Source organism: Narcine bancroftii, chromosome 5 (assembly GCF_036971445.1).
Source record: "Narcine bancroftii isolate sNarBan1 chromosome 5, sNarBan1.hap1, whole genome shotgun sequence".
NCBI classification, from domain to species: domain Eukaryota; kingdom Metazoa; phylum Chordata; class Chondrichthyes; order Torpediniformes; family Narcinidae; genus Narcine; species Narcine bancroftii.
In genome coordinates this window covers 78929174-78946057 of record NC_091473.1, presented here as the reverse complement: position 1 = coordinate 78946057, position 16884 = coordinate 78929174, and the positions used below count along the sequence as shown (strand labels likewise).

General features: G+C 37.8%; 1 protein-coding gene across 4 annotated transcripts in view; it reads right to left on the bottom strand.

The window, feature by feature from the left end:
• camsap2a (calmodulin regulated spectrin-associated protein family, member 2a) overlaps window positions 1-16884 on the bottom strand; it is a 213574-nt gene that overhangs the window by 172616 nt on the left and 24074 nt on the right. For all 4 annotated transcript variants that reach the window (XM_069937939.1, XM_069937940.1, XM_069937941.1 and 1 more), the window contains exon 2: window positions 10800-11059. In XM_069937939.1, coding sequence (XP_069794040.1) covers window positions 10800-11059 — 260 coding nt within the window. The remainder of the gene's footprint in view (window positions 1-10799; window positions 11060-16884) is intronic.

Genomic DNA, 16884 nt, shown 5'->3' with positions numbered 1-16884 from the left:
GGACTTGTCAGCCACAAACGAGCCTGCAGCTGACGTGGACATTTACCCCTCCATAAATCTTCGTCTGTGAAGCCAAGCCAAAGAAGAATAGGCATTCATAGGGACGTGACAACATTTGTGTACTCAATAAGAAATATTAATGAGCAAACATTTTGATTGAATGTACTACACTTAGAAACAGTTCAGTTTTAAAATCACAAGGTGATGTGTACGCAAAGACCATGCACACAGCATGAAGACATTTGACAAGTGGTATGGAAAGTGATCACAATGTTCATACAATGATTGGTTCCTCAGCAATATAGAGGCATGTAGTTATACCTGCTGGAAGAAAGGAATTTGGGGGGTGGTAGGGTAGAGATACAATTATGTAACTGCTGATGGGTAGTTGACCCATCCCCCACAGGTGGCTCGTTCCCTGGTAACTCCTCCCCTTGTGGTCCCGGATTAAAGTTTGACCTCCCTCTCCCTGTCCTCAGTCGCACACTTGGAATTGGGCTAGCTACAAGTCTAAAGTATAATAAAGCTATCATTCGTCACTCTATAGCTTTGGAGTTATTAATAGAGCCTATTAGGTGGGGGGTTCACACCACAAACTAAAATAAATAAAAACTGAAACAAGGATTGAAGTGGCTTCAAACCCACTGCTCTCCAATTTTAATAGAGGTGAAATGGTGGTAGGAAGAGGAAGATGCTCATCTGACATGGTGGTTGTTGAAATAGGACACTCAGGCTTTTATTGTTACAGATAAAACCTCAGCTTCCTTGGCTTCAGAAACTTGGCTACTCAATCCAAGTAAAAAGGTTTGAAGCCTTGTTATGGACAGCTTTTCAGCAAGTACTGATTGCTGACCCAGGAATAAGCTACTAACCCAGGACTGTGCAACAGTAATTGATTGCAGGGTGAGCTGGATTATTGGAGGTGGATGATAAATTATGAATAAGTGTAGGGTGATGAGCCTGGTCTGCAAGCAGGTTGGTCACTGAGGTGGCGAACGGCAAGGAGGAGCACAGAGGCATCAGGAATGATCTAGAGTGGATGTGCAGCAGTGGATGTGGACCTGGAAAAAGAGCTCAACAGGATGTGAAAGGGAAATGGTGACCTGAAGGGGAAGCAGGAGGATGGAGCTCAAGCACACTGCATAGGGTGAACCAGGCAATAGACAGAGTGGTGATGACTTATCCAGGAAAGCACAATGGCCTCAGAGTGAAGCAGAGAGAGTTGGATGATTGGAAGTGGAAGGCGAACCAGAAAGAGAGGCAGGGTGATGAACCAGAACACCAGGCAGTGTGAAGCATAATTAGGCTGGAAAGGCAAGAAGAAGCACAGACAATAGGAGGAGCTGAAGTGAATCTGGCAAAATGGGTGCGGACCTGGCAGGGTTGAGCTCAAGCGAATATGAAAGGGAGACAGTGGTGTTAAAGTGGACATGAAAGGAATACTATATAACCATATAACCACTTACAGCACAGAACAGGCCAGTTCGGCCCTACTAGTCCATGCCGTAACAAATCCCCACCCTCCTAGTCCCACTGACCAGTACCCGGTCCATACCCTTCCAGTCCTCTCCTATCCATGTAACTATCCAGTTTTTCCTTAAATGTAACCAATGATCCCGCCTCGACACGTCTGTCAGAAGCTCATTCCACATCCCTACCACCCTTTGCGTAAAGAAATTTCCCCTCATGTTCCCCTTATAATTTTCCCCCTTCAATCTTAAACCATGCCCTCTAGTTTGAATCTCCCCCACTCTTAATTGAAAAAGCCTATCCACGTTTACTCTGTCTGTCCCTTTTAAAATCCTAAACACCTCTATCAAGTCCCCTCTCAATCTTCTACGCCCCAGAGAAAAAAGCTACAGTCTGCACAACCTTTCCCTGTAACTCAAACCTTGAAATCATGTCAACATTCTCGTGAACCTTCTCTGCACTCTCTCTATTTTGTTTATATCTTTCCTATAATTTGGTGACCAAAACTGTACACAGTACTCCAAATTTGGCCTCATCAATGCCTTGTACAATTTCATCATAACCTCCCTACTCTTGAATTCAATACTCCGATTTATGAAGGCCAACACATTCCAAATGCCTTCTTCACCACACCATCTACCTGAGTAACAGCCTTGAGGGTACTATTTACCACAACTCCTAAATCCCTTTGTTGCTCTGCACATCTCAATAGCCTACCTTTTAATGCATATGACCTATTTAGATTTGCCTTTCCAAAATGTAACACCTCACACTTATCTGTATTAAATTCCATCAGCCATTTCTCAGCCCACACCTCCAGCCTTCCTAAATCACCTTTTAATCTACGGTAAATCTTCCTCACTGTCCACAACACCACCAATCTTTGTATCATCCGCAAACTTGCTTATCCAATTCTTCACCCCTACTTCCAGATCGTTAATATATATAACAAACAATAGTGGACCGAGGACCGATCCCTGAGGAACTCCACTAGTCACTGGCCTCCAATTGGACAAACAATTTTCTACCACTACTCTCTGACACCTCCCATCCAACCATTGCCGAATCCATTTCACTACCTCCTCATTTATACCTAATGCCTCCACCTTTTTTCCTAATCTCCTGTGGGGAACTTTATCAAAAGCTTTACTAAAGTCTAAATAGACAACATCCACAGCTTTCCCTTCATCAACCCTTTTTGTAACCTCCTCAAAAAACTCAATCAGGTTTGTCAAGCATGATCTACCCCTGACAAAACCATGCTGATTACTCCCTAACAATCCCTGTACCTCCAAATATTTGTAAATACCATCCCTCAGAACACTTTCCATCAACTTGCCCACCACAGACGTCAGACTCACGGGCTATAAAATTCCCAGGTTTACATTTACGACAGGGCAGTGCTGAAATGGTCTTGAAAGAAAGATGGGAGGGCGGAGCTCAAGTGGACCACGACAGAGCAGTGACAACATATCCAGGGATTCACAACAGTAAATGGTATCAGGGTGAAGTATAATCAGGCTGAGAAGGCTGGAGAAGCACAAAGGCAACTGGAGGATCTGCAGTGAATCTGGCAAAATGGGTGCCAACCCAGCAGGACGGAGCTCAAGTGAACGCAAAAGGGTGATGGCCCAGCAGACCACGTTGGGTAAATTAGAAGGAGACATGGACAGAATGAAGCCTCCGGATGATTTGAAGTGGACTGCAAAGTGTGTGCAGACACTGCAGAGTGAAGCTGAATCAACAAGGCTAAATAGGATTGGTGTATATAGGTACAAGGGCAGCATGAATGTCACTCTCAGTGATCCCTCCAAGCCCAACAATCTATTTGTTAACTCTATCCATGCCCACCTTTGCTACCATTCCAAAATCATAACAATCCACACCCCACATCCCACATCATTCTCCAATATTTTCCAGAGATTTGTCCCCTTGTGAACCAGGATTCTGTCCACTCTCCCCGTCCCCTTCAATTCAAGTTCCTGTCTGTAAGCTTTGCATTTGAAATATGCCTAGGTCTTTTCTGCAAGATAATTATGACATTTAATTTTCCAGCTTTTTCCAGCCCTCTGGAAACCCCAACTTCCCACACAAACTCAGCTCCACATTTCATCGAATTAATAGCAAACAAATTAAAATGCAAATACTGCACTCTTGTGACTAGTTCATTGACATTAACTTCAATTTTGTAATTGTAAATGAGCATAAAGTTCACTTTAGGCAAGTCAATTTATTGCAGAAATACTTGGACAAACATGCTGTCTTATTATTATTATTATTATTATTAGATCTCATCCAAATCAGATTCACTATACATCTTAATCTTCTTGTGTTCACCACATAATCCTAAATGTATCATCAGCTCATTCATCACACTTAGTCAACTGTGTTTATATTGTAAACCATGTTTGTGCCTTCCCACATTCTTTGTTTCTCAATATAACCTTTTATTCCTAAAGAGCAGTCAATGAGAAAGGACCATTCAAACCATTGCCTTTAGAATTTTGGCAACTTTCCTCGGATAGTTCTGTCTCTTTTATTTTCATAGGGAAGGAGGGAGGGAGGAGACAGAGAAAGACAGATGAGAGCGAGAGATTTGAGAGCGAGAGGGACTTAAGAGCAAGAAAGAGAGCGAGAGAGACGTAAAAGTGAGAAAGAGAGCAAAAGGGACTTGAGAGTAAAAGAGAGACATTCAAGAGCACAAGAGAGAGAGAGACTTGAGAGCGAGAGAGACTACTTAACAATGGTTCCAGGGAAGAAAAATTATAATTAATGATAGACTGGAGCAGGGGAGGAGAACAGGAAATTATTTTAAAATTTCAGAATCACCACGGGTCTAGATCAAGATCCAGAGGATAAAGATTCAAGTTGATTGGCAAAAGAAAGAAAGGAACTACAAGAGGAGAAGATTTTATGTAATGAAATAATTATCTGGAGATTTTTCAGGAAAAGAGGTGAAAATAGATTTTATTGCAGTTTTCCAATAGCAAATTATTAAGGACAAAAGAAAAATTGAAATCTGAGGAAACAGAAAAGAACCAAAGAGTGAGACAAATTGGGTGAGTATTAAAAAGTTGTATGGATTTGATGGGCATCACCTATTGTGCGATTGTTCGATTAAGTTACAATAGTTACTGATAAACAATTTACTTGCACAAAATGTTTATTTTTTATTTAAATTTTAGTTTCAAAACAAAAGACTAAAAACACTAAACATAGTTAGGGGACAGAGAAGAGGTTGTGGAATTCTCAATCCCTTCCACAGATGGTATACTACCTCCCTGGTGGAGATATCACAGATCGAGTAGACAGTATTCTCAGGAGGAAGGATGAACGGCCAAATGTCGTGGTCCATATTGGGACCATTGACTTGGGTAGGAAGGGTGAGGAGGTCCTGCAAAGAAAGTTCAGGAATTTGGGCACCAAGTTGAAGGGCAGGACCTCTAGGGTTGTAATCTCAGTATTGCTATCTGTGCCATGTGCTGGTGAAGTTAGAAATAGGAGGATAATACAGCTTAACATGTGGCTAATGAGATGGTCTTCAGGTTTCTGGATCATTGGCTCTGGAAGGTGGGCCCTGCTCTAACAGGACAGTTTGCATCTGAACTGGAAAGGAACTAATAGCCTTGCAGGAAAGTTTGCTAGTGCTGCTCCAGGGGGTTTAAACTAGATTTGCAGGGGGATGGAAACTAGAATGCCAGAGCAGATATGGGAGTGGAGGAGGGAAAAGATGATCAGAAAATTGCATGTAATGTTAGAAATATTCTTAGATGCATCTATTTCAATGCAAGAAGTATTATAGGAAAGACAGATAAGCTAAGAGCGTGGATTGGCATATGAAATTATGACATTGTGGCCATTAGTGAAAGCTGGTTGCAGGAGGGGCAGGACTGGCAACTCAAGGTTTCAGTCTTCCACTGTTTCAGACACAGTAGAGTAGGGGGAATGAGAGGATGAGGAGTGGCAATGTTCATCAGGGAAAATATCACATCTGTGGTTGGACACGACAGACTAGAGAGCATGTCCTCTGAGGCTATATGGATGGAGCTGAGGAAAGGGAATGATTTGACCACACTCATGGGGTTGTTTTATAGACCACCCATTGGTCAGCGAGAATTGGAGGACCAAATCTGTGGAGACACAGAAGACACCTGCAGGTTGTGATAGTAAAGATTTTAACTTTCCACATATTGAAGGGGATGCCCATGGTGTAAAAGGGCTGAATGGCTTGGAGTTTGTCAAATGTGTTCAGGAAAGTTTTCTAAATCAATATATTGAGGTACCAACTACAGAGAGTGCAATAGTGGATCTCCTATAAGGAAATGAGACAGGACATGCGACAAAAGTGTTGGGGAACATTTTGGGTCCAGTGTTCATAATGCCATTAATTGTGCAGAAGGACAGGTTTGGTTCCTTTATCTTGACCGCATTGAAAACATAAATTGGATAATTCAGATTTCAGTTTATTTAATTTTTGCAAAATAAGGTACAGCTGAAGCAAAAATATATCGCCCTAGTCTATACCTTATATTAATTGTATTGCTCATGCTGTCCCGACACAGGTCAGACCAGCAACATGGATCAATTTCTATACCCAAACCTGATTCCCAACTCTCTCTTGACTTATCTAGCCTTTGTTTAGGGGCTTAAGTCTGAAGTAAGAAATACATTTTTGAGATAAATTTCTTTGTGATCCCCTTTCAAACCAGTGTCTCTATTCCAGAACATTGCAGTAAGGTCAGTGCTGGACCTAATTTATCCCTTAAATAAGATCTTAACTGAAGATAGCAGAAAAAGGATGAATTTAAAACTCCAAATTTATTCCTGATTTGTTCAAATGTCATAAATTGTCCCTGCTCAAAACAATCTTTGATATATTTGATCCCACTCTGAGACCAAATTTCTAAAATGCTATTATCAATTGTTAATGGAATTAATTTATTTTGAGCTCGGTGTGTTTTGGGTGAGAGTTCCCCCTCCCCTCCCCCACCCCAACACCAATTGACTATTGAGTTTATTCCAAATTGTAATAATATGTTTTAGTAAGGGGGCTTCCTTAGGGCCAAATAGTAATTTAGAATTCCATTTATATATATAAATTTCTGCCATCTTCTCACTAACCTTATGCAGTTCCAACTTTACCAAAGATGACTTGTCTCCTCCATCAAAGAGGGAGGTGACGAATTTCATTTGGGTTCCCAATAATATTTTTTAAAATCTGGGAGCTTTACTCTCTCTTGACTTGAAATATTGCTCAGTCATTGCCACTAGTGGCAAACAAGCAACGCTCTGTCAAAAACATATCTTTATCTAACTTAAAGTATTTTACTTAAAGATCCGCATTGAAACAAGCCGTGCCACTGGCTGAGAACTGCAGGTTTAATGGATATATTAGCAGGAATTTCTTCACACAGAGAGTAGTGGGTATGTGGAATGAGCTGCCAGTTAAAGTGCAGGCTCAATTTTAACATTTAATAAGAATATGAACAGGTAGATGTATGGGAGGGGTATTGTGGGGTATGGAGAGGGTGAAGGTTAGTGGGACTAGGCAGAATATTAGTTTGGCATAGACTAGAAGGGTCAAAAGGGCCTATTTCCATGCTGTAATGTTCTCGGGTTAGCACAATGCTACAATAGTACCAGTGACCCAGGTTCAAATCCAAACTGTCTATAAGGAATTTGTACACTCTGATTTCCTCCCACCTGGCAAAAACGGGTTTGTAAGTTAATTGGTGTATTAGGGCAGCATGGGCTCGTGGGCCAAAAGGGCCTGTTATCGTGTGGTATCTCTAAATTACATTAAAAATTAAAACATCACTCACTATTGCCAAATCATGATCCAACTGCATCATTTGCCAACTTTTGAATAATTTCATGAACATGAATACCATAAATGTATTAATTTCCCTTTAGCATTTTACATTTTGACAAAGCAGGCTTAATTCCAAAGGCATTCACAAAGAATGTCCAAGTTCCATCCACAGAATAGATAGTTAATATTGTACTGTACCCAAACCTTACAGTACAATTATGACTCAATAAAACTTTAATCTATTTTCAATTTGGTCTAATAAATGAAACATGTTCAAGTCCTGTGAAATCAGTCATGGTCATGAATAAATTATGTTCAATTATTCCACCTGAAGGCTGACAATGGAGGACTTGGGTGATGATTGTTACTTTGAATCCTCAAAGGGAAATTATTAAACTCTTAGTTCAAATGATAATTGTCTGACACTTATATTGTCTAATCATATCTTTTCACTTATCAGCCAAGCCATAAACTTGCATGAATTGGTTCATTGTAATTGTCTGAGGAGGTGCAAATGGAAAAGAACACTGGGATTATTGCCAATTCTCACCTTCATGAGACAGTTGATGGTAATTGGGCCTGGGAATACTGCACAAAATAACATCTGCAGCAGTGTCCTGGGGCTGATTCCAACAAACACAACCATCTATTCTTGTGTTGGATACAAATCCATTCCCAGACCTATAGATCACCCTTGAATCTCAACTTTTGGAGGAATTTCTTTATCCAGAGTATGGTGAACTTCTGGAATTTGATGCCACGGGCAGCTGAGTAGGCTAAGTCATTGGGTGTATTTAAGTCAGAGATTGATTGGTGTCTGAATAGTCAGGGGATCAAAAGTTTTGGAGAAAAGGCGAGGGAACCGGGCTGAGTGGAATGGCAGAGCTGTCTTGGTGGGTCAAATAGCCTTCATCTGCTCCTATCTTCTCTGTCCTATGATTCAACTTTGTCATGTAATTTATAAGAGCATCACACATCTTGAACATAATGGCGAGAAATCAGACTGCTCAAACTACAGGGGAATCATGTTGCTCTCCATTGCAGGCAAAATCTTCGCTAGGATTCTACTAAATAGAATAATACCTAGTGTCGCCGAGAATATTCTCCCAGAATCACAGTGCGGCTTTCGCGCAAACAGAGGAACCACTGACATGGTCTTTGCCCTCAGACAGCTCCAAGAAAAGTGCAGAGAACAAAACAAAGGACTCTACATCACCTTTGTTGACCTCACCAAAGCCTTCGACACCGTGAGCAGGAAAGGGCTTTGGCAAATACTAGAGCGCATCGGATGTCCCCCAAAGTTCCTCAACATGATTATCCAACTGCACGAAAACCAACAAGGTCGGGTCAGATACAGCAATGAGCTCTCTGAACCCTTCTCCATTAACAATGGCGTGAAGCAAGGCTGTGTTCTCGCACCAACCCTCTTTTCAATCTTCTTCAGCATGATGCTGAACCAAGCCATGAAAGACCTCCACAATGAAGACACTGTTTACATCCGGTACCGCAAGGATGGCAGTCTCTTCAATCTGAGGCGCCTGCAAGCTCACACCAAGACACAAGAGAAACTTGTCCGTGAACTACTCTTTGCAGATGATGCCGCTTTAGTTGCCCATTCAGAGCCAGCTCTTCAGCGCTTGACGTCCTGCTTTGCGGAAACTGCCAAAATGTTTGGCCTGGAAGTCAGCCTGAAGAAAACTGAGGTCCTCCATCAGCCAGCTCCCTACCATGTCTACCAGCCCCCCCACATCTCCATCGGGCACACAAAACTCAAAACGGTCAACCAGTTTACCTATCTCGGCTGCACCATTTCATCAGATGCAAGGATCGACAATGAGATAGACAACAGACTCGCCAAGGCAAATAGTGCCTTTGGAAGACTACACAAAAGAGTCTGGAAAAACAACCAACTGAAAAACCTCACAAAGATAAGCGTATACAGAGCCGTTGTCATACCCACACTCCTGTTCGGCTCCGAATCATGGGTCCTCTACCGGCACCACCTACGGCTCGTAGAACGCTTCCACCAGCGTTGTCTCCACTCCATCCTCAACATCCATTGGAGCGCTTACACCCCTAACGTTGAAGTACTCGAGATGGCAGAGGTCGACAGCATCGAGTCCACGCTGCTGAAGATCCAGCTGCGCTGGATGGGTCACGTCTCCAGAATGGAGGACCATCGCCTTCCCAAGATCGTGTTATATGGCGAGCTCTCCACTGGCCACCGTGACAGAGGTGCACCAAAGAAAAGGTACAAGGACTGCCTAAAGAAATCTCTTGGTGCCTGCCACATTGACCACCGCCAGTGGGCTGATAACGCCTCAAACCGTGCATCTTGGCGCCTCACAGTTTGGCGAGCAGCAACCTCCTTTGAAGAAGACCGCAGAGCCCACCTCACTGACAAAAGGCAAAGGAGGAAAAACCCAACACCAACCAACCAATTTTCCCTTGCAACCGCTGCAATCGTGTCTGCCTGTCCCGCATCGGACTTGTCAGCCACAAACGAGCCTGCAGCTGACGTGGACTTTTTACCCCCTCCATAAATCTTCGTCCGCGAAGCCAAGCCAAAGAAGAAGACACATCTTGAACATAATGACGTACCCTAACATAATGACGTACCCTAAGCCACATCAATATTTGATAACAAAGTTTGATTCCAATCCACTTGGGGCAGATTAATCAAAGAAAGATTATAACAAAAACTTCAAAAGATAGCACATTAGAGATCTGGGAGAGAATTCCATAATAAAGCACTGGCAGCTCAAATTCATTTTAAATTAACGGCACTTAAGAGAACAGAACAGGCTGAATGAGATATCTTGGAACAAAAAAGGGCTTGGAGGAATCATGGGATAGTCAAGCCATGGACAAAGTTAAAAACAAGAATGTAAGCCAAAAAGAAGTTGTTTTTTTAAAAAAAAACTTTTGTCTTTCCTGCAGCAGTACAAAACTTTGAACTGAAAATCCTCACCTCTGGGCTTTCATCAACTGCAGAGGCCAGGTGGCAGTTTAAGGACAAAGTATGCATGAATATTTTCTGTTTATGTTGATGAAAAAAACAAGAACCCTTTGCTAATACAAATTAAAAATGCAATCTTCACATATTTCTTTAGCAACGCCGACATGATGGGAATGTATCCCTCCATTGTCTTAACTTTGCATGCATTTGAAATTTGCTATGATGCATTTCACATCTGAACACCTAGAATTCCAATCCCAAATAATGTATGCAAGATTAAATATATTTTTATCCAAATGGCATAAAATAATCAGTATACATGTTCACTCATTTAATGAATATGAATAAATCATCTTTTTCTGCTCAACTTTACACAAAAACCTAATGGGATATCGTTTTCATGCAATATTATATTTAATAGTTGAAAATTTATGTTTATGACATAGTACATGAAAGTCTTAATTTTCAAGACAATATAAATTAAGATAAAGGATATTATAAGAAAAAACAACATTTGTGGCAGAACATCTCAAATTCAATTTGAGCTCTTTCACTCACCATCTGAATCGGCTTCTTGCGAAGATCTCTCTCGGTCACCAGCTTCTCCTGCTCTGTGACATAAAGACCCTTCTGTGCAAGTGCCTGTACAACTGCATCATGGCCCAGCAGTGGTTTGGCAGCATCACTTTTCAAGATCAGGCTCCCAGCACGGCAGTACAGCTCAGCAGAAAGCAGCAGGTTGACAACAGGTGGCTTAATGTGTTCCTGTTCATACTGGTCTGTGTAAAATGGTTCTCTGAGTTCCTCTGGTATGTGATCTTAATAATAAAAGAAAAAAAAAATAGAATAACAACAAAATAAAAACGTTTTGTTCAATACTGCTTCAATGCAGTACACAAAAGCGCTGGAGAAATTCAGTGGGTCACACAGCATCCAAGGGAAATAAAGGGCAGTTGACGTTTTGCCGTGAGTGCTGAAAATCAGTCAAATTTATTGTCATCTGATTGTACAAGTACAACCCAACAAAATAGCATTCGTTCTCTGGTCCTCGGTACTACATGCAGACACACAACCAGACATATCACACATACAGACAAACAATACATATGCAGGACAAGTATTTAATCTAAACAAATAAATAAATAGATATTGTTTTGTACATATGAGAACCTCAGATTGTTACTGTGAGCAATTCCTTTGGTTCAGCTTTTTCACTGTCCAAAGAAAGAACCTGTTCCTCAGCCTGGTGGTGCTGGCTCTGATACTCCTGTATCTCTTCCCTGATGGTAACAGCTGAAAGATGCTGTGTGCAGGGTGGAAGGGGTCCTCAATGATTTTGCATACCCTCTTCAGGCAACAATCCCAATAGATTACATCATTGGGGGACGGGGAGGGGGCAGGGGGACTCCCATGATCCTCTCTGGCACTCTTTTAGTCCTGTGGATTGACCTCTGAACCATTTCTCTGCAGAAACCATACCAAACTGTGATACAGCCAGCCAGGACTCTTGCTATAGAGCTCCTATAGAAGGTTGACATAATGGTTGCCGATAGCCTTGGCCGCTTCAGTTTTGTCACCACTATACACATATTCCCCTCTCCTTCCCCCACAGGGACCACTCCCCCCAAGACTCCCTTGTCCATTCCTCCCTCCCCACCCTTAATATCTATACCTGTGACTGCAGGAGATGCTCCATTTGGAAAGAAAAATAGAGCCCATCTGCAAATTTTCAACATCTGCAAAAATAACTTTCTTCAAGCTTCTATCAGAAAGTTAAAAAATACTTAAAACTTAAATATTTATGTGAAGATATGAATACAGTTTAGAAAACATTTTGGTTTATTGAGATTTTCTTTTTCTCATCCTATGTTTTCTAATTATTTCTTTAAACCTTTTATGATTGATGTAGCCTTTAAAGAATGGTATAGATTAGGCATTAAATGTTTTAAAGATCTATTTATTGAAGAAGTCTCACTTCTTTTGAACAATTATCAGTTAAATAAAGCTTACCAAATAAGATTTTTTTTGTTATTTACAGATTAGAGATTTTTTTGTGAACTCAATTACATACATTTCCTAAGAGTTTTGATAAGAATTTAAAAGATGTAATTTTTACTTTCCAACCTCGTTACAATGGTTCAATATCAGACATTTATGACATATTGTTGGGAATGAGAGGGGCTCCTTTAGATAAAATCAAAAAAACCTGGGAACAGGACCTACAGCTTTCAATCTCTGAAAAAAACTTGGAATGTAATTTTTTAATTGGTTAATGACTCATCTTTATGTGCTCACTACTCCCTCCTACAATTGTCCAAAGTCAAACTCTCGCTTTTATGTGGATGTATCTCCTCATTGTGATAGATGAAACAATGGAGATACTTCACTAATTCATATGCTTTGGACATGTCCAAATCTTGGGAAATACCTGAAGGAAGTATTTCAAACTTTTTCTGTACTTTTTAAAGTAAATTTTAAGCCTAATCCTTCAACAGCCTGGTTCTGCTTGTTGGAGAGAGGCATAACTTTAAGAGCATCTAATTTGTATATATTAGCTTTTATTTCTCTTATACCTTGGTGGGCAGTGTTCCTTAGAGGGAAGGATGTTACTTCAATTTAGAGAAGGTTCGATACTCAATATCCAATTTGAATTTAAATTTTCAAACACTGTGGGGACCCTTTCTGAACTACTTTCAAAATTTTTGATTTTGTATTAATGCAGAGGTGTTGGCTAATAAGGTAATTTATTACTGTGACAGGGAATTTTTTTATTCCTTCTCTTTGCCAAGCAGCTTTGGTTTTTGTAGTGGCATTACATTTTTTAAAATAATAAAATATTATTATAATATAGTATTTTTCATGTTGAACTTCAATTTCAATAAAAATATTGATAAAGAAAAAGAACTATTCATGCATGTTCAGTTATATGAAATTTCTTATTAAGTTTGTGTTTATCTATATCATTTTATGGAATTGTACCTTTTATTGTCTTTTTTGTAGAACCTTCATTAATAAAAATATTTTAAAAAGCAAACCAATCATATGGAAGCTTAAACTAATGGTAAAAAATAATAACATTCAAATAGGATGCAGCTACGAGAAGGAATAAATGCGATTATCGAACAGTTATAATGACACCACATTATAAACAGCTGATGTAGTCTTTCAATTAACTATTTTCTCTTTTCTATGCGTATCAACATCATACATTTGGTTGACGCATCAGGAATCTCTCCAATTTCAATTTATTTACAGTTCACAATGAATGGGCAATGTTTTTGTTTAAGGCATTCAGTTAGTAACTAAACAAAATGTGAACCGAGAAACTTGTACACTGACAGAAATTTTATGTTACCTATTCTACTCACTTGACTAATCTCAAAAATCATATTTTAATAGGATGTATGCAATACTATGTTAGATTTAAAATACTATTTTTAATGAATCAAGTGAAAATCTATTAATTTGCTTTGCTGAACCATATTTGTTGCAATTGGGAGTATAGATGAGTACCATTAGATGTCATGGATGAGAAGGGATTATTTATCCCAGTTGGCTTCATCCTCTTGAATATTTACTATAGCATCCATCTGAATTTGAAGCATCCCCAAAAGGCTCAACTTTCCTAAAATACATTACCTGGCAAATTACTCTAAGCATTTATTATTATTTTTTTTTTGAAACTTTATTTAAAGATTTTATTACATGAATAAAACAAAGAAATTACATTTAAAGAAAAAATAAAAATGAAGTAATTATTGCAACTCAACATTAATAACCTAACTTAAATCAATCTAACCCCCCCTTTATACGACCACTAAAAAAAACTATATATAAAAAAAACCCCACCCTTCCCCCCAAAATAAAGAGTGAAGAATTAATAAAGTTAGTATTATATATGAAAAAACATTCACAAACAAAAGAAAATAACAAGTAAAAATATTAATAAAAAAAGTTATCAAATCTAAAATATCACACATAAAACATATTTAAATCAGACTTAATTGCAAGTACTTAACAAATGGAGTCCACTTCAACTCATAAAAAGACATCTTATCTTGAATTGAAAAAGATATCTTTTCCATAATTAAACAAGACCATCTCTAAATACCACCTATCTAAGGTTAGTATATTTCTATCTTTCCAAGTAAGCGCTATACATTTCTTAGCCACTGCTAAGGCTAAATAGATAAAAGAAATCTGATAATCATTTAAACCTAAATCGATTAATGATTGCATATTCCCTAATAAAAATATATCAGGATCTAATACAATATAGATATTATATAAACTATTAAATATAGATTGAATACCTTTCCAAAACTGTTGCAATCGATCACAAAACCAAACTGTATGTAAAAAAGTATTAGCCGTCTGATCACAACGAAAACAACAATCTACCTTACTAAGACCAAACTTTTTTAATTTCTCTGGTGTTAAATATAATTGATGTATAAAATTATAATTAATCATCGCTAATCTAGCATTAATCAATTTCCGAATACTATTCTGACAAATTTACATCAAAGCTTCTTCAGCTATTATAGAACCTAAATCTTTTTCCCATTTCAACTTATCTTTATCCCAATCTGTCTTATTTTCATTTTCTTGTAAAATACAATACAAATCAGATATATACCCCTTTTTTGGTATAGAAAGTACATATTTCTCAAAACTAGTTTCAGGCATTAAAATCATATGTCGGCCACATACCTGTTTTACAAATGATCTTAACTGATAATATACAAATACAGAATTTCCACTAATACCAAATTTCCTTTGTAATTCCTCAAAAGAACAAAAACATCCTTCAAAAAAACAATCTGATAAATTTTTTATTCCTTTCCTTTCCCATTGTTTCAAAGTAATATTGGACACTGTAAAAGGAACAAGTTGATTATTATATAATGCCAATCGCCCAGACCATTTATTTTTAAGCCCCAATTTATTAAGTTTATTTGTCCATAAATTCAATAAATGTTTCAATATTGGTACATCATAAGTTCGTAATAAATTTTTATTCCATCGAAACAAAAACTCATGTGGAAATTTTTCTGAAATAACTGCCATTTCTATCTTTGCCCAACTAGGTGGGTCCTCCATATTCATTAATGCACTAAGAAATTTAAATTGAGCTGCCTCATAATAATATTGAAAATTCAGTAATCTCAAACCTCCAAATTGAAAATACCACATCAACTTTCTCATTGCTACCCTCAGAAATTTTCCCTTCCATAAAAAAATCTCTAACTGCTTTATATAAATCCATAAAACTTTAAAAAAAAAATAAGGAATTGATTGAAACAAATACTGTATCCGAGGAAAAATATTCATTTTTATAGTGTTAATCCTCCCCAATAAACCTAAAGGTAAATCCTTCCACCTAATCAAATCTAACTTAATCTTTTTTATTAAAGGAAGATAATTAATTGAATATAAATCTTGATATTCTGTATTAATATTAATTCCTAAATATTTAATTTGTTTAGTCCATTTCAAATTTATAATATTTTTATATATTGAATAATCATCTTTACAAATTGACAAAATTTCACTTTTAGCCCAGTTTACCTTATAACCAGATAATTGACCATAAGTTTCTAAAGATTATTGAATTGCTGGTAAAGAAATATCAGGATCCACCAAATATAATTAAACATCATCAGCAAATAAATTAATCTTATATTCCTCATTCAAAACTCTCATACCCTTAACATTTTCATTTTGACGTATTAATTGTGCCAAAGGTTCAATAACTATAGCGAATAAAGCAGGTGACAATGGACATCCTTGCCTAGTAGACCTTGTTAAATCAAAGGATTCTGAAATCTGCCCATTGGTAGCAACTCTAGCCTTTGGACTATTATATAAAGCCTTTATCAATCCAATAAACGAGCAACCAAAACAAAATTTTTCAAGTACTTTAAATAAAAACTTCCACTCCACTCTATCATAAGCCTTTTCTGCATCCAACGAAACCACTATTGGATAATTCATTTGAGATTTAGATTTGTTTATCAAAGTTATTAAACGCAAAATATTATCAGATGCATATCTATTTTTTATAAATCCTGTTTGGTCCTTATGTACTATTTTAGGTAAATATTGAGCTAATCTATTAGCCATAACTTTAGCTACAATTTTATAATCCACATTTAACAACGATATTGGTCGATAAGAAGAAACCTGTAAAGTATCTTTATCTTTTTTTCGTATAACTGTAATTATAGCATTAGAACAAGATTCAGGTAATTGAAAAGTTTTATAAATTTGCTGTATTACATCCTTATAAATAGAAGATATATCAACATAAAAAGTTTTATAAAGCTCTATAGAAAACCCATCTTCACCAGGTGCCTTTCCATTTGGCATATCTCTTATTGCCATTTCAATTTCATTTTCTGTAAAAGATTTATCCAACTCTTGTCTATCTTCTTGATTCAATTGTGGCAATTAATTTAATATTTTTCAAAAAAGAATCTATTGCATCTTCAGCTACATCTTTACATTCTGAAGTATATAATTTTTTATAAAAATTACAAAATTCCTCATTAATTTCTTTTTGTCTAAAAGTAATACCCGATTTCTTTCTAATTGCTGGTATAATCCTAGATAATTGTTCTTTTTCAACTGCCATGAAAGA